At 47.0% G+C, this 27439-nt stretch overlaps 1 protein-coding gene across 1 annotated transcript in view; it reads left to right on the forward strand.

Annotated features, from left to right (window-relative positions):
- Positions 1-27439, forward strand: part of KIF13B (kinesin family member 13B) — a 712974-nt gene that overhangs the window by 468024 nt on the left and 217511 nt on the right. The window contains exons 23-24 of the mRNA XM_085613040.1: positions 697-854; positions 17619-17751. Coding sequence (XP_085469166.1) covers positions 697-854; positions 17619-17751 — 291 coding nt within the window. The remainder of the gene's footprint in view (positions 1-696; positions 855-17618; positions 17752-27439) is intronic.

The raw sequence follows: 27439 nt of genomic DNA on the forward strand, positions 1-27439 counted from the left end.
GTTTAGGAACCTGGAGATAGAAACCCTTTCTTCCTTGACAGGTCATAAATCAGGAGACATTGTCTACTATATATATCTACCGTGATGAGCTAAAGCAGGAGTAATTTTTGCTCATCTAAAAGAGCAGAGTAACTATAGTATACTGCTTGAATGCTACAGTCTTTTAGATTTATTGAAATCGTTCCCAAACATTGTGGGGAAAGTGGCAAGATCACTGCCATGCACTTTATCCCAGGGGTTTCTATGGCTGAAATGTCAGCAGTGATTAAAACAAAATGGGTTCCAACATGAATTATAGGATCCTGTTTGAGTCCTATAAAACCTGTTTTTTATTTTTATTTTTCAAAAACCTTTATTGAACATTAAGGCATGATACAGATTACCATTCCATTAGGTAGCATAACAACTATTACATTCGCAAATATAGTTGATACTGCTAGATAATTATCGAACAGGATGTACCATGGCACAGCACATCTATAAAACCTGGTTAACTAGTTGAAGAAAGAAAGCAGTGAACTGTCCTAAAACCATAATGCATTGAGAGATTTGGGCAAATCTAAAAATCCGCTAAAATGTTGATGGGTGCTCTTTGAATAATTGTAACCAGCTAAGCAGCTTAAGTTGTAACCTGACTTGTAAGTGATTGTCTAACTTTTTTTAACGCATTTCCCATCACATTATTTGTCTTTAAAGGAGTTTTCTGCAACTATTTCTGAAGATTTCATTGATTATCTTGCTGAAGGAGCCTTGGCAATAGAAGTGTATGGTCATAAACCAAACGATCCTCGAAAGAACCCTGCTCTGTGGGACCTGGGAATAATTCAAGCAAAGACCCGCAGTCTCCGAGACAGGTAACTTCATGATTACATCTTTACAGCACCAGTTAATTGTAAATTACAAACGTTTATCACAACATGTTGCTCTTAAAATATTTATTGCATGTCTAGCAATTTGGGCCATTTTGCTTAAAAGAAAAAGTTATGTAAGTATGACGGGTGTTTAGATCATTATTGTTCTTTGTACTGCAGTATTGTAAACAGGAATACAGCCATATTCTCTTCCAGGGTGTGAGAAGTTGGCCTGGTATATGATGCTCACTAGTTAAAGTGATCACCTTGTACCATGCCAAGCAACCCTTATGGTGTGGTTGTAAGTCAACCTTTTCGGACTAGCTGCCCTAGTGGTAGCGTAGGCTAAGCAGTCTTTGAGGCTAAACTCGTGAAACGTGTTAAGCCAGCTGTTTTACCAAATGCAACCCCCCTTTTATACCAATGAAAGGACACTACACAGATATATATTCAAAATATATATGTATTTATTTCTCAAAGTAACCCCTAGTCTCTTTATGAGCACAGGAGCACAAATCGTCAAACAAGATTCTCACAGAATACACAGAAGTTGCACTTTATATGGATAGGCCCTGGTGGCCACTCGAACCATATACTAAAATAGTGGTATAAGTACCACGAACAGAAAAGGGAAAAGGCCTAGGGCCTCTAGAATCGCTGGGCCTACAAGGAGCTAACTTCAGTTAGTGACCAGGAGGTCCACGGGTGGCGTGTGCAGTGCAAATAGTCACACGCGTGCTCCCATAGGTTTCAATGGGTGCGTAAAAAGTACAAAGTTACTGCAAAGAGGATCTTCCGGATGGACTAGGAACTCAAGATTTGGAACACAGGCACTAGAGATGTAATACTACACTTGGGCACAGGTGTGCCAGCTTTACCTCACCCACAGGAAGCGGGTGCATAGGCCTCGAAGTGCGTCGGGTTTCTTCTATCTGTTCCGTGGAGCCTGAAGACAAAGATGCTGCAGGCGGTCGGTCCGGGAGAGATGCAGCGGATCCAAGAGTGGATCGGAGATGTTGAAGACCTGTAAGCAGAGGGGACAGTGTTCACAGTCACTAGCCAGTGACCAGCGTGGCACCAGGTGGGTACCAGGCAATGTCGGGTGCAAACAGGAAGAAAGGTGTAGCTTGTCTCTGCAGCCACGTGGTCCCTGGAGGTCGACGACGTCCAGGAGTCGGTTCACGAGCTGTCCCACGCAGGCTCTCGCTGTCGGCGACTTGATCGAAGCAAACAAGCCTTGGCAAAAGCAATTGTTGTAGGAGATGAAATAAGCTGATGGTTCTGACCAGCAAGGTCAGAAGGACTGCTCCTTTGGAGGGGAGCAAGGGCCAGTCTGGAGCAACCAGACCAGCGGTGTATTTCTTGAAGTTCGTCGCCAAGATGGCTACTAGCCAGCGGGCCAGCAACCGGTTAGGCGCGTCGAGTGGCAAAATGCAGAAGGGCCCCACGCAGATCGTGGAGATGCTGGAGGGCTCACCTTTGGTGCAGATGCTGCTCGGGTGTTGGGCTTCTCAGATCCCAAAGCACAACTTGGAGGGAGCCTCGGTTGTTGCACTTGTCAGCTTGTCGTAGTCGTTCCAAGATGGCTGGCTCCACGTGTCTCGGTGCCTCCACGGGTCTCCTCTTTTCAGGGACTGTGGATCGGGCGGTGAGATGTCTGGAGGTCCAGGTCTTGTCAGTCTCTGGGCTCGGGCTCCGGCGGGAGGCGGCGGCAAAGCAGACGTTGATTCGCTGGATGGTGCTTGCGTTAGCAAGGTGGTCACTCCCTGACCACAGGGGAGATTGGCTTCAGTCCTCTGTGCAGCAGAGCGTCGAAGTTCCCGTCTTCTTCTTAGTGTTAAGTTGATTCCAGGATGTCTGAAGTCTTAGGACACAGCTCCTACCTTTAAGCGGATTCTAGGGGCCGGACTACCTGCTAGGTCCCTCCCTATGGGTGGGACCAGGAAGGGGGGTGGTTACACCCCCAATCCTTTGTCCAGCTCGCCCCAGGCCCGGGACTGGTGTGCCCCAGGACCGGTTTGAACTGGCATATGCACCGAGGCTCCTTGTGAGCCACAGGCATGTCTGGTTTCTTTCAAGCCCTACCTGACCAATACACAAAATCCTGTCTGGGGTGGTGCACGCACCTCCCCTGGCAGGAAACCCTTTGTCCACACCTCCCAAGCTGGAAGGACTCCCAGCAGCAGGAGGGCAGACTTGTGTCTGTGGTGCCAGCATCCATTTTGTGGAGCTGAGGCTATGTCTGATTTTACCCGGGTTTCAGGTACTGTACATGTCGTGTCCCTCTAGAAGGGTGGAATGCTAACCTCGTCGCCAGAATTGGCGAGGGGTTAGTATTCCAATTCGTATGACACCTTACTCGACATGTTTTGATAAAGCCAAACCAAAGATAGCATTTAACCGCGAGGTTCATAATGCACTTAAGAGTATATGGTATGACGAGATCTGGAAACAGTAGAAGGAAGTTGTTCCGACCACTGCAGACAGGCTCAGCTCATGCCAGAGCACCATCTCACATGGAACCAAGCACTCTGCCTTCAGGATTGTTAAGGCCTGCCATAGGAGTGACTTATAGGTTACCAGGTGTCCCATTTAAGGTTAGGTATAGGTATACTACACCTAAGTAAGAGGTGATTACACCAACTTACCCCAGCTGAGTGATCAGCCAGTTGTGTCAAATTGTTAGGCCAAGCCTGGGGTGGCATAATACATGCTTCAGCCCCTGGCAGGCCTTGGGTACACCAATGCCCTGGGTACCTAGTGTACACTGGTACAGGGGCTGACAGGGTGATCCACTTCCAATTGGTTATGCACCTAGGGTGCATAGTTGTAATTTAGTAGAGAGAACAGCAGGCTGGGGGTCTGATTGGCAGGCCCACAGCCTCAATATGTCAAAAACCAGTGAAGCAAAAAGCAAAAATTTGGGGTGACCATAGGATAGCAGACCCTACTCTCCTACACAGGGTGTTAGAAAACCCCGGGCAACCGGGTTAGCAGTCACCCGGTTTTTCCCAACACAAGGGGTAGCTTGGCTCGAGCGGTCGGGGGTCAGGCACCGTGTTAAGCGTACGTCACACCCTCACAATAACCATGCGTGCATCCGTTCCAAAAACGACACTATACCGTAAAAATTTATGAAAATATATCTGTGTTTATCTTGTTTTCTCTTAGTTGCAGGTTAAATAAATAATAACACACTTACAGTACACAAAGCTTCTTCTGTAAAAAGGGTAGGTCAAATAAATAAGCTCAGATCATAAATAATCAATGAATAAATAGATGTGCATAAAATACATAGGCAAATAAATACTGCGAGGGAATAAATACTGTGAGACAATAAATAGGATAAATACAAAGAATACAATACTCTCAATAAATATAAGCCATCAGCCCACTTTCAAATCGGGTCACATTTGTGAGGTACTAAGGGTTGATTTGGCCCAATCACAGCTTGTGGTTATGTGGATGGCCTGAGGGTGTCTCACCTAGCTTGGATAAGGCTGAGGCTAAAACTGAGGTAGATCAAGGGTAATCTAGGAATCTGGCTCTCCCAAACTACACAACCCCTCACACAGGTCACTGTATCAGTCTCAGTCCACCCCTGGCACTCCCAGGCTGGTCCTAACACCTCTCTACCCCCTAGGATGGTCTCTGAGGGCTCCACAGGGCCTTAGGCGCCCTCTATTCCACTTACTGCCCTCTTTATGAACTTCCGACTCCGCCGTGAGGCGGTTCCGGTACGATGTCGCTAGCCGGCCTCGTCTCGATGTCCGTTCTTGTCGACGCCGGGAGGCGGTTCCGGATCGATGTCGGCGGGCGGCCTCGGCTCAATGTCAGTTCCTGTCGACGCCGTGAGGTGGTTCCGGATCGATGTCGGCGGGCGGCCTCGGCTCGATGTCGCTGGGCAGCCTCGATTCGATGTCGGTCTCCGGCGTCACAGGGACACGATCTCCCTACTTCCGGGTGTCTCCGGAGTGCGATCTCCACTCCCGACCTCCGGCACGATTCAGCTCGGTCTCCGGCGACTCCGGAGGGCGGACTTCACTCCCCCGTCGACGCCGCACACTCGACCTCAGGTGACTTCCTCCTCGACCTCTGGTGTCTCCACGACCTCCATCGGCGCCCTCTCTCGACCTCTGGCGGCTCTGGGTACGACGTCTGCTTTCCAGTCAGCGCCGCTTCTTCACCTCCGGCCCCAGGTCTCTAGGCTTCTCGGCGTCGGACTCCAGGAAGATACCAATAGACAGGTCAGGAACTTGCTGTTCTTTACTTTCAAGGCCTGTTCCGGCTGTTCAGGTCCTTGAGTTGGTTCTTCTTGACTTTATCCCACACAGGGCTCTAGGCTGGGCTCAGTCAGTAGGGACTAGTATCAAGGGTGGGTTTCTGGACCCCACTCCAGGCACAAGTTTCCACCCCTGCTGCCTCACTCCTTCCTCCTTCAGTGTTGTGCTGCTCTCCCTTCACCAGTCAGGTGCCAACTGCCTACTCCAACTGCCAACTCTGAGCTGGCTTCCCAACATTCTAAACCTGCCTCACACTGTCACAGGGTTCTAGAATGTTCTGGAAGGTACTAGTAGGTTCCAGCTATGTCTCAGGTGACAATGGGTGGCCACCATTTTGTGTTTCAGGCCCTCAGACAGAAGTTCCAGGGGTAGGGAAAATGGCTCCCTGACCCTGCATCAACACTAAAAAGTCTGGTGGTTCCCAAAAAGGAAAAATACTAACAGGGTTTGAGGCAAAAGTGGGACAAAATAAATAATGATGAGGAGGGACCACCCAAAGGGCTGACAGGTCTAACACAGAGGAATCCTCATCAAAGTCATAAGCACTGAATATTCCCGCCCATGTGCAGGGACTCTGGAAATTAGAAAGAAATTATATATGAAAAACATATATATATATATATATATCACCAACACGAGTCCACCAGCCGTTGCGCCTCAGCGTCACGGGTGCATGCTCAGCGCTTGGAGGAACGCGCAAATAAATTCCAAAACCCAGGTTTCTCACTTCTCAGGAACCTCTTTCAATAGAGCGCACTCAAAGCCATCAGCGTTAAGTAAGCAAATTTCCATTTATTTTCGTCTCGACTGCATACGAGTAGACAAACGCGTTTCGGCGTCACCGCCTTCGTCAGTGTCTATTCAACAGTTACATGATGGGTTTTTTTAAATAAAGTTTTCATACAATTCATGAAGATAGAAAATAACGTTTTCAAATAAACATAGAAGAAGGTACAGTGATGCAGACACCTGTATCATTATAGCGGCGGCCATCTTTGAACGATCATTACATTTCAATCATGTTATGAATTCATTGCTTAGATATACATATATATATCACTTATTTACATTTCATATGATTATTATTCATCAATTTTGAATTACTATTCTAGCAATCCATTACCATTAGATCAATTGAAATTATATTTTGAAATTTATGACCGCGTGTATATTTTGATTTTGATTACGCCCTCGCGTGAGTTATAGTTGCCTGCACTAACTATAACGGGGGAATTTCATTGGTTTTTTACGAGTGAAATGTACAGCTAACTATAACTTGTGTGAAACCTATGGTTTTTTCAGTGAATTTGTACGGTTTTTTAAATGCTAAGTTACTTTACGCCATTCGTGGCGTGCACGCCCAGTTAACGCAGTTCGACCCGTGCGCACACGGTGCGCTTCACGCACCGTGCGCGCACAGTGAGCACGCGGTGTGCTTCGCGCACCCACTTTACGCAGTTAGTGCCGTGCACGCACGGTGGTCCCGCGGTGCGCTGCGCGCACCGCGTGCCCACGTTACGCGGGATGGGCCATGTACGCACGATGCGCTTCGCGCACCGTGCGCACATGGGGGACATATTATGCGCTTCGTTGTGAAAGTTATTCATTTGTACTTTCCATTTATAATTATGCCATGCACAAATGGTGTCCTACGGGCACCATTTGCACACGGGGTGGGGAAAATGTGGATAATCTTTTTTTTTTTTTTTTTCATTTTTAACCGTACGCGTACGGTAAGCGTAATCGGCGATTTTTCGAAAAAAAATAAATTAGTTTTTTTGGCCTTGGGGGTTGTTTGGGGACACATATATGGATGCTGGGTGGTTAAGAACTGAATATACTCCCCCTGTAGATGGTTTTTGTCTTGGTTTTTGCAGCCCCCCTCAGAGTGCGAGAGAGAAAATGGCGGCCGCCGCTTCCTGGTTTCGACCGATTCGAATGTTTACTTAGATCGAACAGCCAATCAGAATCGCGCACGTCACCGTACGCGTACGGTAAGCGCACCGTAAGCGCACCGTAAGCTGGCTCAGATATATATATTGATTTAAAGGCTATTTTCTCAGAATCTACTGAACAGATTTACACCAAACCTACAAAAGGCACTTCCTTGACCTGCAGACTACCTCTCTGCCAAATTTCAAGGAACTCTGTTCAGCCGTTCGGGCTGTAGCTGTGTCTAAAGGTCCTATGAAAAAATGCATGGGAAAAACGCGTTTTGGGACCCCCCTTTTATCTCAGCCCCCGCTTGACGAATCCCCCCCGAGACTTTCAGGGTAGGAGCGGAGCGTAGCGCCCCACCTATTTTGAAAATTTGGCGAGGATTCGTCGACCGGCGCCAAAGTTATTCAAAATAGAATGTTGCGGTTTTCCTTTGGAAACAGGGTCCTAACTATAACTACCTACTGGCGACCGCCAGTAGGTAATATATATATTCTCATATCAATGCAGCTCCCATCTAGGAGGCTAAACAATGTAATTACTCACATAAAGACTGTATTTGCCAATATATATAAAAACACAAGAGGGCAAGTAGCACTCTGTTTTTTAATGAGCAAAGTACTCAAATAGCAAACTGCAAATAAAGTAGACCTTGTTAGCCTACAGGCTGCATTGTAAACCAATAGCATAGAAAATGAAAGCATTTTCAACAAAAACAAGCACCGTGCCTTTAAGGCAGCCATGACCCCTAGCTTCCCATCATGCCTCAGGGGTGACAGTTATGTCAGTTGTTCTTTCAGGCTCCTTCAGCCAGGACCCTCGATTTTCAGCTCTTCCTTTTTTGACTTTCTGTCAAAAAATATCTGATAATTTTCAACTTTTTGTGCTTTCATTCAACGTCTTTTTGCCTTAGAGTGAGAGTGGTACCTTTTTTGTGTCCCAGAAAAGGTTCATTTTCTTTAAAAATGTTTTCTTTATTCGATCCTTGTCCTTCCTGTGGCAAGAAGAAAGCCAGAGCAGATACACACCCTGTGTGTATTCTCTGCCTCCCTGAGTCTCACTCTTCTAACAACTGCCATCATTGTAAGAAGTTGTCGAGAAGGACCATCAAGGATAGGGAGAGGATTCGACTTTACGGCTTCTCTGAAAGAGGTAGGTCTCCTGTGAGGCAGCAGAAGAAGAGAACTCGGTCGACGTCGAGAGGAAAAGTCCTGACCTGTTCTCTGTCGGCGTCGGGATCGACGTCGAAGCTGTCGACGACGAAGAAATCTGCGTCGAAGACTTCGATGATGCCGGCGCATCATCAATCGACAACGAAATCCTCGTCGACGAAGATAACAGGTCCTCCGTCGACGTCAACCAGGCGATGCTCGACATCGAGAGACAGGTCTCCATCGACACCGGCTAGGCGTTCGACGCCGAGGCACATCATTCCGTCGTCGCATCGGCGCTCGACGTCGAGCCACATCGCTCCATCGTCGCCTCTTCATCGGCGATCAACATCGAGGCACATCACTCCGTCTTCGCCTCATCATCGACGTCGAGGCACAGGTCTCCGTCGAGATCAGTCCAACGATCTTCGACGTTGAGACACAGGACATCTCCTTCGGCGACGAAGCAGAAGTCGCCACCGAAGTCAGGTCAAAGCACTTCGACGTCGATCCGCCCTTCTACATCATCGACGTCGAAACAGAAAATGCCTCCGAGATCGGTACAAGGATCTATGGCGTCGAGGCAGAAGTCTCCGTCACCGGCAGCCAAACGCTGGTCGACGTCGAGGCAGCAGTCTTCTGAGAGGGGGCAGAGAACGTCGAAGCATGGCACTCAATCGGCGTCAGGGAGACGTTCGACGTCGAAAGGACGTTCTACTGCAAGATCAAGTCCACCGTCTAAGAGAAGAAAGTCAACGTCGAGGCATACGTCTCCGTTGAGACGACAGTTGGCGCACAGACGCTCCAGATCAACGTCAAGGCGCCCTTCCAGAGATGCCTCACCTCCAGTGAGCCTATCATCGTCACCTTCAGGCTCCCGCAGTTCTGAACGAGGGTCAACGTCCCCGGAGGTGGTGATTTCGACTTCCAGCAGCCCAGTGTCAGGGGGACACCAAGAAACACCAAACAGGTCTGGACATGAAGAGGTGAACTCTCCCCCCCCTCCTGCGCAGTCACCTGAGGGGGGAGAGAGGCGCAGATCACCTTCCATCCATTTGTCACCGCAATGGTACAGGCTGTTGCATCACTGGGCCACTGATAAGGTCACGGCGGAGCAACATTACTCGAGCCCTCTTCACAGATCTCCATTGGCTCGTCTAATGCAAGCAGTGCATAAAGAAGGATCTCCTTCAAGAGCTAGAGCTCGCAGCCGCACCCCTGTGCACTTGCACAGGAGGTGGTCTAGATCAAGAAACAGGAGGAGAGCGTACAGATCCCCGACTCAAGTCCTCTTCTTCCACTCGTACGTCCCACAGAGACTACTCGCCTACTTTGACAGACAGTCCGCCGTCGAGGGTCTCTCCGGTGAATGACATCTACACTTTTCAGGACATTCTTGGCAGAGGGGCGGTAAAGCTGAGTATCCCTAAGCCTACTCGTCAAAGTAAGTCCTCTGTGATTTTTGAGACTACACCAAAGAGCAGCATATAAGCCTCTGCTTCCCTTGGTACCAGACCTTATAGAGCCAGTGATGGACATCTTTCTCACACCGGCGAGTGTTAAGTCCGCTCCAGCGAGAATCTTTAAGTACCGTTCACCAGAGGACGACCCGTTCTTCCTTAGAGCCAATCCTCCCCCGGATTCAGTCATAATCGCTGCGGCAAAGAACACCCATGCGGTAGCATCCTCCTCTACTGTTCCACCAGATGAGGAGAGTAAAACGCAAGATTCCTGGGAAAGGAAGGTTTGTGGCTTTTCGGCCTCCATGTTGAAGGTCTCCAACGCATCGGCGCTCCTGGGTCGCTACGACCGATCTCTGTGGGACTCACTACAGAGATTCACTGAAAAGTTGCCACAGGAAGATCGCAAAGATTTTGAGGAAATCCTAACGGAGGGCAGTCTGGTGTCTAACCAGGTCATCAGTGCTGCGGCGGATGGAGCTACCCTTTCGGCTCATGCTTATGCTCATGAGGTATGCGCAAGAAGAACGTCTTGGCTCCGACTTACAGCGCTCAAGCCAGAAGCGCAGTCACGCATCCTCAATCTTCCTTACTCCGGTTCCTCTCTGTTTGGGACTAACACGGATGAAGAGATGGCCCGAATGAAGACAGAGCTGGACACATTGAAGGCAGTGGGCCTTGAAAAGAAGAAGGAATTCCGCAAGAGATTCCGACCTTACAATTGGCGGTCCTCCCAACAGAGGGTTCAAACTCCTCATTGGCAGAAAAATCAGGATCAGCAAGGCCAGCAAAGATCGCAGTATTGGGGCTGACGTTCCTCCAGAGGGGGAGGAAATCGGCGTCAAGGCAATAACTCCGCCAAGACGCAGACAAAGCAATGATTACTCACTTCCCCCATCGCCGTTCACCACTCCAGTGGGGGGGAAGCATCGCAAATCATCTCGAAGAGTGGCGAGCTATCACAAAGGATCAGTGGGTGTTAGCTGCGCTGCAGAATGGGTACTCTCTACGTTTTTGACACCATCCCTCCTCAGTCCTTCCAGTTCCACCATCGTGTCACCAGTTAAAGCTCTTGCAGAGAGAAATTGCTACCCTTCTCAGAAAGTCAGCCATCAACAGGGTGCCAGTATCTCAAAGAGGGAAAGGGGTTTACTCAAGATACTTCTTGGTAAAAAAAAAAAGGGCCAAACTGCAGAATACAGACCCATTCTGGACTTGCGGACACTCAACCAAACAATCAAAAAGGAGAAGTTTCGCATGTTGGCTCTCCATCAAATATATCCCCATCTCAGGCAGGGGGATTGGATGTGTTCGCTGGATCTGCAAGATGCATACTTTCGCGTCCGGATCAATCAGCATTACAGACCATTCGGGTTGAAGTCAGCCCCCTGAGTGTTCACGAAGTGCATGGCGGTAGTGGCAGCCGCACTGAGTCACAGGGGCATCTTCGTGTACCCCTACTTGGACGACTGGCTGTTCAAAGGTCCTTCTCCGGACAGCTTGAGGAGTCATTTCTTGGACTGTCACCGGCTGGGCCTGCATGTGAATTTAGCCAAGTCAACTTCACAGCCAACGCAGAAAATACATTTCTTAGGAGCTCTGCTAGACTCCGAGGTAGGAAAAGTGTTTCCTTCAGAGGAGAGACAGTGTTCCCTCAAACAGAAATGCAAGCTGGTTCTACACAACAGAAAACTGCCTGTACGTTGGATTGTCTCCCTGCTAGGGTCGATGGCATCCTGCATCTTCCTTGTTCCCAATGCCAGATTACGAATGCGTCCTCTTCAGCAGTATCTGGAGGACAGGTGGAACCAACAGACCGCTCGCTGGGACGAAAAGATAAGTCTATCAAACACGGCACAAGCTTCCATACCTTGGTGGATGAGGAAAGGAAATATGCAAGTCGGAATTCCTTTTCATCAATCTCCGCCTGCTCAGACGCTGATCACGGATGCCTCACTGCAGGGTTGGGGGGCCCACATGGGTCTTCTCCAGACTCGAGGACTATGGTCTCCAAAAGAGCAATCCTATCACATCAACATGCTAGAGCTGAGAGCAGTTCACCTAACCCTCAAAGCTTTCCTTCCCTTGATTCAGGCAAGCTCAGTATTAGTACAGACGGACAATACACCCACAATGTACTACCTGAACAAACAGGGGGGAACTCGCCCACGCATACTTCACTGGAGGCTCAAACACTCTGGCATTGGCTCCTGGCACGGAATCTGTCAGTCACAGCAGTCCACCTGCTAGGAGAACAGAACATGAGAGTGGATGCTCTCTGTCATCATTTCGAAGACAGAGAAGACTGGGTTCTCAACGACGAGGTCGTCAAAGACATCTTCCAGTCATGGGGTCGTCCCACCATCGACCTCTTCGCGGACGACGAAAATTCGAAATGCCGAGACTTCGCCTCAAGGTTCTACCGACCAGGAGCGAAAGGGAATGCCCTTTTAATAGACTGGTCAGGGGAATTTGTGTACGGCTTTCCACCTCTTCCGCTAATCCCGAAGGTGGTGACCAAGCTGTCTCATTCGTGCACGGGGATGATACTGATTGCCCCGGACTGGCCGAGGAAATGGTGGTACCCGGACCTTCTGCACCTATCAAAATGCCCTCACAGGAAGCTGTCGTGCAGACCGGACCTGCTGTCCAAGATGAACGGGAGGATTCATCGCCCCAACCTTCCCTCACTGAACTTGGCAGCATGGCTCCTGAGGTCCTCCAGTATGGCCACCTAGGACTACCGCAGGACTGCATGTCCATTTTGAAGGAAACAAGAAGACCGTCCACGAGGCATTTGTATGCATGCAAGTGGAAGCGGTTTTATATGTTGTGTGTGCAAAACAATTGTAATCAACCAAGGGTCAGAAAGAGGTCATCCTTCCTTTCCTACTTTATCTGACGAAAGCAGGGTTGAAGTTTTCTTCCATTAAGGTGCACTTAGCAGCGATAACTGCAGATAGACGCTCACCTTCTCAGCCTTCTTTATTTCAGTTACAGTCTGTTAAGGATTTCTTACAGGGTTTAAAGGTCTACCCTCCGGTCCGGCCTCCTTCACCATCCTGGGAGCTAAACCTGGTGCTATCAAAATTGATGGGTCCGCCTTTCAAACCCATACACAAAGCAACCTTGCAACATCTTTCTTGGAAGGCGGCTTTCTTGGTAGCGATCACGTCAGCTCGCAGAGTGAGCGAAGTACAGGCTCTCTGTTCTAACGAACCTTGTACAGTTTTCCATCTTAATAGGGTCGTGTTGAGAACGCACCCCTCTTTCCTTCCTAAGGTGGTGTCAGATTTTCACGTGAATCAGACCATATCTCTACCCACCTTTTATTGCCAATCCCTCCACTCCAGCTGAGAGGACCTTACAATCTCTGGACCTGAATAGGGTTTTAAAATTCCATCTGGATAGGTCCAGCTCTATGAGAAAATCTGATCAACTTTTTGTTAACTATGGGTCGATCAGAACTGGTTTTGCAGCTTCAAGGCGCGCCATCTCCAGATGGATAGTTTCATGTATGAAACTAGCTTATCAATTAGCACAGAAGCCCCTTGGGTTTACTCCCAAAGCACACACTACCAGAGGAAAAGCGGCTACTACTGCTTTTCTTCATAATGTGCCCAGGTCTGAAATTTGTAAGGCGGCAACTTGGAGGTCCGTCCATACATTTACAAGGCACTACTGTCTGGATTCAGACACCAGAACAGACACTGAAGTAGGACAGGCCTCCTTGAGGAATCTGTTCAACAGCTGGTTTCGGCTGTTATTATATGTTGGGTCATTTTTACTCTCATTTTCCTGCAGGTGGTTGATGGGCTTGCTTTTCTATTCAGTGCTTATGACTATTGATGAGGATCCTCTGGAAGAGAAGGATAAGTTACTTACCTGTAATCCTAGTTCTCTTCCAGGGGTATCCTCATCAAAGTCATAAGCAACCCACCAGGTAAATGAGATGTTTTCTAAAGTGTTAAAGGATCTCTTTGTGCCCTGACCTTCAGGGTTATGCAAAGAACAACTGACCTAACTCACCCCTGAGGCATGATGGGAAGCTAGGGGTCATGGATGCCTTAAAGGCACAGTGCCAGTTTCTGTTGAAAATGCTTTGATTTTCTATGCTATTGGTTTACAATGTGATACCAAAGGGGATGAGGGATGGAGTGTTTGAGCAAATCAAACACTCACCCCCAGTCAACTGATCTGTGTTTAATTCATCATCATTCTTTAGCTCAATCCACCACCCCAGTTCAGACATGGCCATATGCAAATCAGTCTGACCCCGTGCCTCATGGGAACAGTCCAGCCCGATCTGCCAAGCCATGTCTTCCCTGGACCGGAAACAAGCATCCTGGGACCGGTTTCGGGTCCATAACCCTCATCAGCCAGGCTATCTTGAATCCAGTGGTTTACAATGCAGCCTGTACTCAAACAATGTCTACTTTATTTGCAGTTTGCTATTTATGAGTACTTTAATCATTAAAAATTGAAGAGTTGAAGTGCTACTTGCCCTCTTGTGTTTTTATATATATTGGCAAATACAGTCTTTGTGTGTAATTACATTGTTTAGCCTCCTAGACGGTAGCTGCATTGATATGAGAAAAAATATATATATGTATATATATATATATATATATATATAGAGCTGTGTATATATATGTTTTTCATATATAATTTTTATTATTTCCGGGGTCCCCGCACATGGGCGGGAATATTCAGTGCTTATGACTTTGATGAGGATACCCCTGGAAGAGAACTAGGATTACAGGTAAGTAGCTTATCCTTAATGCATATATTATGATATTTCTGTATCACAAGGAATTTACTTTCTTCCCCACAAGCCTCCTGAGATGTTGCTTCCCAAGTGATTGTGGTGTAGAGGTTTGTTCTCAAATAGGGACATAGACTGCTGGAATGTATGTCAGACTCTTCAGGGTGGTCACAGTAAAGTTCGACGCCATCATTCAGAATATGGGCAGGATCAACATTATCCACTTAATCCAGTTGCTTAAATAGCCTCACACGCTACCGGTATTGCTATTGAAGTAGTAGGGCCAGTTGTAAAACAAGGGACTAAAACAGCACTGCTTCAAATAACATTCAGAATTTAATGTGTTCAGTGTTTAGTCTTACCTCTTAGGAAAGAAATTCCAAATCTGAACACCCACGGGGCTGAAGCAAGGACCTATCCCCAAAAAGGTAGGGAGAACTGCCAGAAACGAGTCCTCCAACAGCTTTTAGATACTTAACACGTATTTAAAACTCATGCCACAGGCATCCCCACGCACCAACTTGATAAAATCTTCATCATAGAGAGATGGCTCAAACCCAGATCCCCATCCCACATGCATTCATGGCAGCCTCGTCCCTGTGTAACACAGCATACAATACATTGACCAAACAGACACAACATTCATTGTTCATCTTCCATACAACTCTAATCGCTAATTACACACCTAACAATTTAAGATGTACTATGTCCCAAATTGTGTTTTTGCGTACATCATTTCTTGCTGAAATGACTTGTGCCTAAATAAAGCATTCTCCAGGATCCCTCCACCTTCTATTCCACAGGCCTGGCTACCTGCCACTAGTTAATTTCCAGAACTCATCTTTTGTCTTGTATACAGACCTATTGGGGCCAGTGCAGTTTCAACAGGAGAAATCAGTCATCCTAACCACTTCCATTTAATATAATCGGGCACAAGTTCTTCAGGACACATAGGAGATCTACTTTTAACATTTGTGGAAATGTAGTGATAATCCATCTAGGAAATAAGAATACATCTGTAGGTGCATAAATGTGAGAAATCGGAATGTGACAGCAAATCACCAGTTACTGAGTATTATTAGATCATACGATGACAGATGGAATAAAGGAAAATAACACTCAATCTTCTAGTGTTATCCAAGTTTGATTCAGAACCAAATTATCTGACAAATTGTGAAAATAAGGCTTAAAATGGAATGCTCTGAAATTAAACCGTGCTGGAAGATGAGTTAAGACTTGATGGCCTCAGATAAGTTGTCTCATTTGAAGCAAGAGTTCAGGACTCATGAAAAGCTCTTCATTAATGGCATTCCACAGATGCACATCTGCAAAGAACCATTAAATCAAAAGTGTGGTCTGAGGTGTGCCTGTAAATGCGTAAAAGCAAAAGACACACAATTGATGGACCGAATGCAGAACAAATCAAAACATTCACCCCCAGTCAAGAGATCTGGGTTACATCCATCATTCTTTTGCTCACCATGCCAGCCCAGGGCAGACCTGGTCATATGCAAATCAGTCTTGGCCCTGTGCCTCATGGGAACAGTCCACGCCGAACTGCCAAACAAGCATCCTAGGACCGGTTTGGGGGTTTCACAGTGTTATACATGTGTGTCTGCTGAAATGACTGTTTAGAATTTGTTGTGCTCATCTATAGGTTTTACATGTGCCACTTGAGGCTGGGCTCCTCAGACTTAGTCATAAAGTGGCATTTTATTTTTGTCTCGTGATGTGTATACATTTGTGGTGCTCTCCCAATAGTGTGGAGTGACATTTATTTGGTGTAACACACCTATCTTGAAACTTAGATCGACTGAGCAAAAGGTACAGATTGAAATCGCTGCAGATTTGTTTGTCTCAACCAGGTACCTGAATATACTGTTGGTAGTGATGAAAGTACAAAAGATTAGGAATATATAATGACGAATCACCACACTTGGGAAGAGGGTCCAATTCTAAACACCAGGCTCTGTGGACTTGTGCTGTGATTTATTTCTCAAAGAAGATCAATACTTTGAAATAGGTGCATCTTTTGAACTGAAGGGTGCCAGTATTATTTTAAAGTTCAGCAGTACACCAGATATTTTATAGTTCAGCAGCACCACACCAGAGGGATTACTTTTGACGCTAATAAGAATGAATTTACCAGTCTCAAATAAATCCATCTTTTCTGATTTTGTGATCTGTTTTGGCTTAAGGTACCTGAACCAGATATTTTTCTTTAAGGTAGGCAGCGGGCACAGACAGCTGGGATCTTGAGTTTATGGTCTTGAAAGATATCTATTGATTTACGTTAAATCCACATAAATATTAAAATGAGTATCACATTTGCAGCAAAGTTTAATTGGATACGTTGAAAATGTTTGTGTGTTTACTACCATATATGGAAACCCTTGTACTGAAGGGGAGAACATGACCACTATTCACAAAAAAGTATTCTTACCTAAAGAACAGGAAAGCCACATAGCTGGCAGGATGCAGGAACTCAAAAGTTGTATAAGTTTTCTTGTATTTATGGCCTCTTTTTTGTTGTTATTGAATTTAAAGAGATCTAGCCATTCTTCCGTCCAGTAGGAGAAGTCTGTGCTAGAGATCCTAGAGAAGTGGATGATAGGTTGCTTGAAAATTTGTTCCTGAGGAAGTTTCACTGAGTCGTAATTGCTAACTTGTTTGCACAAGAAGTAAAGCAAAATGGCAACTAAATTTAAAATATCACAGGGGCGTGAAAGAGTACCACAACTGTTTAGTAAGCCAAGGCTATCATTTATGTTTTGGGGTATTGGAGCATGCTTGGTATTAGTTCTAGTAGATCAGGCTCAATGCTCTTCACTACTCAGTAACCTTCCATGTTGTAACAGTCCTATTATGCATTTTGGACAATTTATTTTTATAATTGTTTATCATCTGCATACATTTTTAACACAGGAAATGCAACTAAAACTCACACAAGAATTTGTAACGTTTTTTGATGTTGGCTTGTTTACAGCATTTTAATCAAATACTTTAAAACAAATGATCTGGATCTGTAGTTACTTATCACTGTGTCCAAATCCATTCTTTGGTCTCCACACTCCCACCAAAATCACGTTATTTAAATAGATATATGGTTTTGTACAGCACAGTAGTGCTTAGCGTTTTCTGTTTGAACCTGTGTATACCTTTGTTTCTAGATGGAGTGAGGTTACTCGAAAGGTGGAACTCTGGGTCCAAATCTTGGAACTGAATGAGAATGGAGAATACTGCCCCGTTGAAGTCATTCCTGCTAAAGATGTGCAGACAGGTGGCATATTCCAGCTCAGACAGGTAGGTATTTTGCGTACTTTGAACAGAAAGATTTTGTGAGACGTAATCTAACTTAACACACATAACCATTTATTTACATGATGTTCCAGTGCTCTCTGCAAATGTAGTGGTGTTTTAGTATCTATTTTGTAAGTTGTTGGAAATAGGGGCCTTTTCTGGATTAGATCGGTACTAAAAACTGTTTGGGAACAATTGTTGCATTGACTGAATTTCTTAAAGTTTATCCTAGTTTTATTATACTTATGACTCTCTGGCTTGTAAAGCACCATCGCCAATCCAGCATTCACTGCTCATGGCTTGTCAAGTGCTACTGCAGTCTCCGTATCCACTGCACCCAACATGTGAAGCACTATTGGTGTCCCAGTGTCCACTGCTTCCTGCATGTGCAGCACAATTGGCATCCCATTATCCTCTCCTCCTGGAATGTGAAGCACTATGGACATCCCAGTGCACACTACACCCCGCATGTGCAGCACCATTGACATCCCACTATTCACTGTTCTGGCATGTGAAGCACCATTGACATCCTAGGGTCCACTGCACCCAGCATGTGAAGCACCATTGACATCCCACTATTCACTGTTCTGGCATGTGAAGCACCATTGACATCCTAGGGTCCACTACACCCAGCATGTGAAGCACCATTGACGTCCCACTAATCACTGCACCGACATGTGAAGCACCATTGACATCCTAGGGTCCACCGCACTCAGCATGTGCAGCACTATGGACAGCCCACTATCCACTGCACTGGCATGTGAAGCACCATTGACATCCTAGGGTCCACTGCACCCACCGTGTGCAGCACCATTGACATCTTAGGGTCCACCGCACTCTGCATGTGAAGCACCATTGACATCCTAGGGTCCACCGCACTCTGCATGGGAAGCGCCATTGACATCCTAAGGTACACCGCACCCAGAATGTGAAGCGCCATTGACATCCTAAGGTACACCGCACCCAGAATGTGAAGCACCATTGACATCCTAGGGTCCACCACACTCTGCATGTGAAGCGCCATTGACATTCTAGTATCCACTGCCCCCAGCATGTGAAACACTATTGACATCCTAGGGTTTACTGCTCCCAACATGTGAAGCGCCATTGACATCCTAGGGTCCACCGCACTCTGCATGTGAAGCACCATTGACATTCTAGGTTCCACTACACCCTGCATGTGCAGCACCATTGACATCTTAGGGTCCACCGCACTCTGCATGTGAAGCACCATTGACATCCTAGGGTCCACTGCACCCAGCATGTAAAGCACCATTGACATTCTAGGGTCCACTGCACCCAGTATGTGAAGCATCATTGACATCCTAGGGTCTGTTCCACCCACAGTGTGAAGCACCATTGACATCCTAGGGTCCACTGTGTGAGAAGTTGGCCTGATATATGATGTCACTAGTTCTAGTGTACACCTTGTATCAGTCCAAACAACCCTTATGATGATTGGTTGTAAAGTCCTAGCCCAGTTAACTTTTGCTCTCTGGCAAGAGCAAGTCTCTCTTTGGCAAGGGCAAGTTCTTCCCTTTCAATCCTCAGATTGACTTCCCTCATTCTGGCCTGATGCTCTTTTCTCTGTGGAGAAGTCATTCCCCTGTGAGAAGAGGCATTGGAGATATTAGAGACATGGGAGTGGATAGATTCCCTTGAAGGGGATCTTCCTCTCCTGCTTCTCTGGTTAAGTCCACTTGAGGGTCTGAATGGGGGGACCCCAGTCAGACTCCCATGTAGACTTAAGTTAGCCTGGCTAAGTCTCCTAACTGGTACCTGGCTGTCTACCTCATCTTCTGAAGTCCCTGAAGTCTTCTTGATCAGTATTGTGAGGGGAATCTTCTGCAGAGGGCAGGCCCTCATTGGTACCTAAGGCACCATCCTGGGAGGCTCTCTGAGCATCATACACTTCTAAGATCTCCACTAGATAAATGAGGGTAGGGTTTGAACCCTGTTTTAACTTTCTGGAGGTACACAATTGTCTCATCTCCTGAAAAGTTAGGGTATCTTTCTAGGATATCCCCCTCCCAAGAGAGAATCAACTTGATCTCCTCTCAGAGACATGATCTAGTGAGGGTGTGGTGTGTGCACCTACCTACACTAGTTGTACCTACTAAACCTCTCTAGTAGTTGTAGTCAGGGTGTGCTAGGCCCTTCAACCTACAACAACTAAGTTCAGTAGAACTTAAGTATTTATAAGCTATGTTATATGTGCCTTACAAATATCTTTGTGATCTTTCAATTTGATATCTCAAGATTGCAATGGTATTACAACAGCAAGCTCAGATCCCAACTGCTGCTCACCAATGTGAGAAGTTGGCCTGATATATGATGTCACTAGTTCTAGTGTACACCTTGTATCAGTCCAAACAACCCTTATGGTGGTTGGTTGTAAAGTCAACCTTATAGACCAGCTATCCTAGTGGTAGCATGGACAAGAGCAGTCTTAGGCTAAACTCTGTATGGCATGTGAAGCCAGCTGTTATACCATTTGTAATCCCTTGAATACCAAATGAAAGGACACCACAACAGATATATTATAAAAATAGAATGTATTTATTCTAGTCAAAACACCCTCAGCACTCTTTATGAGATTCGAGGTAAGTACAACAGTCTTATTTAAGCATACATAAGTCACACAGGTAAGTAATACAGTTAGGCCCTAGGGGCCACGGAAACCATATACTAAGTAAGTGGTATAAGAACCACTGTCACGAACACAGGATAGGCCTAGGCCTAGGGAATCGCTGGGGCTACACTATCCTATCAGTTGCTAGGCAGTGGGAGGCCCACGGGATTCAGGTGCAGAGTGGAAACACTCACGCGTAATGCGTTAAAGTCGATAGAAATAGTAGTATTTAGAAATTAAGAGTTTTAGGACACTTCGGAAGGAACTAGGAGTTAGAGACTTGGAAACTAGACACTTGGATAGTCGATACCCTTGTGAGCACCGGAGTACTCAAGTTACCTAGCCCACGGGCTGCGGGTGCATAGGTGTGAACTTGCGTCGGGTTTCGTCGTCGACTCCTATGGATGCCTGAAGAAAGTTGCTGACAGTGAAGAGTGTTCGGTGGATTCCAAGGATGGAATCAGGAAGGAGGATACCTGCAAGCAGAGGGGACAGAGTCTAGGTCACCAGCCAGGAGCCGGGAAGGAACCAGGAAGGAACCATGCGATGTCGTGAAGATGCAGGTGAAGAGGTGAAGCTTGTTGCAGCAGCCACGGGTACCAGGAGGCGTCGAGGACGACCAGAACCAGGAGGCGAGCTGTCCCACGAAGGCTCTTGCTGTCGGCGGCGTCTATGTCGAGTTAGGACCCAACAAGCCTTGGCAAGCGTAACCCACGCAGGATGGAGGACTTGCTTCTGTCGCAGATCAGGAAGGTCTGGGGTGCTTCCCTTTCACAGGGGAGCGGGTGCCAGTCTGGAGGAGCCGGACCAGCAAGGCAAAATTGAAGGTTCGTCGTCACAGAGGTCACTAGCCAACGGGCCAGCAACCGGACAACACGTCGAGCAACTCGGGTGCAGAAGGGCCCCACGGAGAACACGTGAAGTGTGGGGAGCTGATCTTCTTTGCAGATGGTGCTCGGGATTGGGGCTTCTCAATTCCCCAAGCACAGCCTCGAGGAAGCCTCAGAAGTTGCGCTAGTCAGTTACTAGCCACTTTTCCCAAGCCGCCAGTCCCACGTCCCTCGTCGCCTCCACGGGTCTCAGCTTTGCTGTAGATGTGGATCTGGTTCAGAGGTGTCTGGAAGTCGCGGCGCTGGTCAGTCTCTGCAGTCGTCCCTCGTAGGATCAGTCGCAAAGCAAGCAGCGGTCGCTGGATGGTGCCTGGATGCCCAGGGTGGTCACTCCTTGGCCACAAGGGAGATTCTTCAGTCTTCTTCCGTAGTAGAATGTCGAAGGTCCAGAGTTTCTGTTCAAGATGCAGATTCAGGATAATCTAAAGTCCTAGGGACTCAGCTCCCACTCTTATACTAATCTGGGGGGCTGGGTTACCTGCTAGGTCCCTCCTATGGGTGGGACCAGGGAGGGGGGTGGTTACACCCCCTTCCCTTTGTCCAGTTTCGCGCCAGGACTGGGGCTGGAGTGCCCCAGCACCGGTTTGAACTGGACTATGCATGGGACACCTTGTGTGCCCCAGGCAGTGTCCTTCATCCCTCCCTGCCCCAATACACTAAGGCCTGTCTAGGGTGGTGCTAGCACCTCCCAAGGCAGGAAACCTATTGTCCAAGCCTCCCTCGCTGGAAGGTCTCCCAGCAGCAGGAGGTCAGACTCGTGTCTGTGGCAGCAGCGTCCATTTTGTGATGCTGGGGCTCTGGTTAACTTTAACCAGGTAGTAGGTCTTCAACATGTCTTCTCCCTCTAGAAGGGAGGAATACTATCCTCACCACCAGAAATGGTGTGGGGGTAGTATTCCAAAGTGTTAAACACCTTACACGACATGTTTTGATAAAGCCAAACCATAGTTACCATAACCGCGAGGATTATAAGGCACTTTAAGAGTATATGGTAGGCGATATCATAGAACAGCTATAAGGACATGGTTCCGAAAGCTGCAGACAGGCTCAGCTCATGCTAGAGCACCATCTCACATATTACCAAGCACTCTGCCTCCAGGATTGTTAAGGCCTGCCATAGGAGTGACTGATAGGTTACCCATGTGTCTATATATAAGGTAGGTATAGGAATACTACACCTAAGCAAGGGGTGATTACACGACCTTGCCCCAGCTGAGTGATCAGCCAGTTGTGTCATAATGGAAGGCCAGCCAGGGGTAGCATAATACATGCTGCAGCCCCTGGTAGGTCTAGGGTACACCTATGCCCTGGGTACCTAAGGTACACTGTACAGGGTCCAAAAAGGTGATCCTTACCAATTGGGTTATGCACCTAAAGTGCATAGTGAATTTAGAGAGAGAACAGCTGGGCTGTGGGTATGATTAGCAGGCCCACAGCCACATCTAAGTCGAAAACCAGTGAAGCAAAAGCAAAAAGTGGGGGTGAACATAGAAAGCAGACCCTACTCTCCTACACACTGCACCCAGCATGTGAAGCACCATTGACATACTAGGGTCTACTACTACTACTAAGAAGTGTGGAAACAATTATTGAATGTACAGGCTGGCAAACATCTACTGGCCTTTCGATGCCTCTAGCTCATTGATGAGCCCCTGCCAGCTGAGCAGATCAGCCGGCAACTGCAGTGTGCACTATCATATACTGTGTGCATCCCACTAAGGAGAGGCATGTGACAAGTGGTCCACCTATATGCCTGCCTAGTCCAGGCAATAGCAGCCAGCCCTCGTGTCACAAGTGGTGGATGTGCAACTGTGAGTTTGGTGCCAGCAAGAATCATTTTAGCAACATACAGTGTGCTGCCTGCTACTGCGGCTACTTGCTCTCTGTGCCTTGCTTGAGGCCAGCCGTGCCTGTCAAATACAACACTTTGTGCTTTCCATTCCCTTCATCAGCTTGCAGATCAGCAGCTACAGCCTAGCATGTATCTGATTATTTAATCTCTGGCCGGTTGTGTTGCATTAAGAAAGGGACATTGACACCTCAGTAAATTGTGCTCTGTAAACACACATTCTAAGCAGGACTGCAATGCCATACCTAATTCGGATAAGCTCTGCCAATACCAATAACATACAAGCTTTTCCATTTCTCTGGAGTTCACATGAGTTCATTTGGTCGGTATAGTCCATTCTTTATGATTTTACCTTATTTTATAGCTTTTGTATTGGAGGTACTGTACTTGTTTTAAAATCTATTGTTCGAGACATGTGAGCTGTAGATGACATGCTGTGCCTAAACCAAAGTCCTATGCACAAATATAAGAATTAGTAATGATAGTTCATAAAATCATATGAGCAAAAAAGTAATTAAAGTCCAAATGGATCTGTTCTTTGTCTTTTATTCCATGTAACATCAAAGAGCAACCAGCCAACACGTGTTTCGTCACAATGGGACATATCCCACGACTTCTTCAGGGCTGTACTTCATATGTGTAGATTCTTATTGATCACTCCGCCGGTGGTAATTCCGACCCTGCTGGTCAAATAAATAAAGACTTGGTGGCTCTGCGATCGAATTAAAATGGGGTGTATCAGAGGAGGCACCTAAGTGACGGTGATCCTGCGAGCGAATTAGATTGGTGTGTGTCCACATCCGGAACAAAGAACGCACCCTTTGCCGCTGCAGACCTCCGCGTACTCGCTGAAGCGCAAGGAATTTACGAAGCGGTCTATCTAACCCTTCTCTCGCATTGCAGCACGGTACCTTAGGTGCTTCCTTTGACACACACTTATTTAATTCCCTCGCAGGCTCATCATTTATTTGACCTGCCGGTTCGGAATTATCACCGACGGAGTGATCTATAAGAACCTACACATATGAAGTACAGCCCTGAAGAAGTCGTGGGATAATTCCCATTGTGACGAAACACGTGTTGGCTGGTTGCTTTTTGATGTTTCATGGAATAAAAGACAAGGAACAGATCCATTTGGACTTTACTTTTTTGCGCCTATGATTTTATGAACTCTCATTAAGAATTCTTATAAGTGTGCATAGGACTTTGGTTCATAGCTTTGTGCAGGATCCTATCCATCACATACTTAGTGGTTATATGGTGTTTTCCCTACCTGTCAGCACCGTACGTACTAGATACCCAGCCTACTATACATAGAAGCAGCAGGGTGCCATTACTTCCTAAACCACCAACACCCCACACCGAAGAAATAGACATGCTGTGCATAGCCTGCCATCTAGTGTTGGGTCCAGATGTTTACACTTTGTTTTTCTTCGAAGAAGTCTTTTTCAGTCACAAAGTAGGTGATTCTTCCTTTCGGTGATAGTGCTCATGGGCATCGACTCCATTGTTGGATTGTTTATTTCCACCATCTGGTTCGTATGTGAATTGCTGCACTCCGGTTTAGCACTGTTTCTCTGGTTCCCTCCGACGCGCAATCCACTACCCTCGATGGTATTGTTTCTCGATCGTGTTTCCCATTCTCCGCCTATCGTTTCGACACAAAGACCTTTGATCAGAAAACTCGTGGAGGGCCATTAGGCCTACCCACACCGGGCTTGCTAGCAGTCGATGGAATGGACTCCATTCAAACTCTGTCCAGGGTGTCACGCCAAGTTTCCGCGCACCGACCTGCACGAAGTGTGCAACCTCTGTCTATTCCCGGAACATGACGAGAAAGCCAAGGACACGTGCCGATCAATTAGATCGAAGAAGACGCTTTGTGACCGTCTGGCTCCACGTCACGAGATGCAACATCAAGGTGGCTCTGTACCGGACATCTTCGGAAAAGATTCCTCTCGAGACGAACAACAAGCTCAAGGAGCCGAGGAAGCAGAACACGTCTCCGTGTCTGAGGCCGACTCCGACATGGAAGAGGAGCAAGCTACACCGGGTCAGCGTACCATGAGTACAGAAGCCTCCTTGCCCCAGCAACATAAGACCAAAAAGGCTCTGGTCCTTCCTCTGCCTGCGGGCCAAGGTGGGCACCGAGAAAAACTTTTGAGCGCCCCATCCCGGGCCTGGCGCCGAAACACAAAGACAAACCTTCCGGCTCGGGCTCGAGTCGGCCCCATGCCGGCGCCAAACCAAAATCCTCTGCATCGAAATCAAAACATGTCATGGGCCACATCCCACCTTTATCGAAGACTAAATCTTCGGAACCGAAATGCTCGGAGCCGAAGCTTTCGAGGCCGAAAACTACAAGCAAAGAAGAAAAGACTCCACCAAAGGAGCCTCTGTCTGACATTCCACCTTTTGGATCCGAAACAGAAAGAGCTGGTTATAAACCTAGACACTGGACATATCCATGCCAAATTGCCTGAAAAAAGGAAGATGGCCCAACAAGAGGAGTACCACATTCCTTTGAAGAGAAAAAATGTGGGTACTAACCCTTCACCACCTTATATTCCACCTACTTTGCCCACTGATCCCAACTTACTCATAACACCCACAAATTCACCACCATTACTATCACCTGACCCACAGGATGAAGGGGATGGGGATCAGGATAGGCCACAGGATATTGACCCATGGGAGGGCTATGACACTGACCCAAACACGGATAATGACCCTGACTTGTATCCGTCCAGATCCTAACCACACAACAACACTATAGGTTACATTGAGCTACTTAACAGGGCTGCTCATTCCCATGGGGTGGAACTACGTAAAGAGGCTTTAGAGGAGAATTTCTTATTTAAGACCCTAAGTTCCTCTCAAAGAACTACCCATACACTGCCAATGCTTAAGGGGATGATTAAACATGCAGATTACGTTTTTAAAGACCCTGTAAGGGCAAGAATCGTCACTCATAGGGTTGAGAGAAAATATAAACCCGCACCTACTGACCCTGCCTACATCAAAGGTCAGCTGCCCTTAGGCTCTCTTGTGGTTTCCAATGCTCGCAAAAGAGTTAACTCGCAGACCATTGGTGAGGCCCCTCCTCCTGATAAGGAGTCTAAATTAATTGATGCCTCTGGCAAAAGGGTAGCGTCACAAGTGGCTAATCATTGGCGCATCGCTAGTGCTCAGGCTTTGTTAGCCAGCAATGATAGGGCTCATTATGATAAGTTAGAAAAGCTCATGCAATTTCTGCCTGATGAACATAAATCTAAGGCTAACGATCTTATTCAAGAGGGCAAACTAATCACGAATACCTCCAAGTGCGCCCTAAACGCAACAGATACTGCAGCGCGCGCAGTATACACCAGCGTACTGCTATGCAGGCATGCTTGATTGAGGATCTCGGGTTTCAAACCTGAGGTGCAAGCCTCTATTCTCAACCAACCATTTGACAAAGAACACCTCTTTGGTCCAGCAGTTGACGCCTCACTGGAAAAAATGGAAAAAGATACCGATGTTGCAAAGTCCTTGGGGACCTTGCAGTTACTTACAAATAGGGGTTCCTTTTGTCGCTCCTTTTACAGGGCTGGCTCCAAGAATATATCCACAGAGAATTCCTCCTCCTCTTACAAGGGCAACAACCAATCACCCTCATCAAGAGGCTATTTCAGAGGAGGTTTTTGAGGAAACAATGGTAAGGGAAGAGGCAGAGGCAACTCCACATGCACTTGCCCCGCAAATAACAATCAGTGACTTCCTTCCACTACCCCCGATCATTCCACTCCTTTCGGGGGACGTCTCTCCCAATTTCTCCCTGTCTGGAACACAATCGCCTCTGATAAATGGGTTCTTCAAATGACCCAATATGGTAACTGCCTGAAACTTAGACACTCCCCCAAACATTCTTCCACGATCATATGCAATGTCACAAGAACATCTTACCCTTCTAAAGCAAAAAGGAGCTATAGAACCAGTCCCATTAAAATATCAAGGGGCCAGGGTATACTCCCTGTACTTCTTAATTCCCAAGAAGGACGGCTCTCTCAGGTCTATACTAGACCTCAGAGAACTAATTCTATACATTGTCGGACCATTTTCACATAGTCACACTTCAACAAGTGCTCCTGCTCCTTCAACAAGGTGATTTTCTGTCCACTCTGGAATTAAAGGACGCCTATTTCCATATCCCAATACACCCTGCTCACCGCAAGTACCTCATGTTCATAGTAGCAGGCCAGCACTATCAGTTCAAAGTGCTCCCATTCGGAGTAACTACCGTACCCAGGGTTTTCACCAAGTGCCTGGCAGTAGTCGCAG

This window comes from Triturus cristatus, chromosome 6 (genome assembly GCF_964204655.1).
Source record: "Triturus cristatus chromosome 6, aTriCri1.1, whole genome shotgun sequence".
Classification (NCBI taxonomy): Eukaryota; Metazoa; Chordata; class Amphibia; order Caudata; family Salamandridae; genus Triturus; species Triturus cristatus.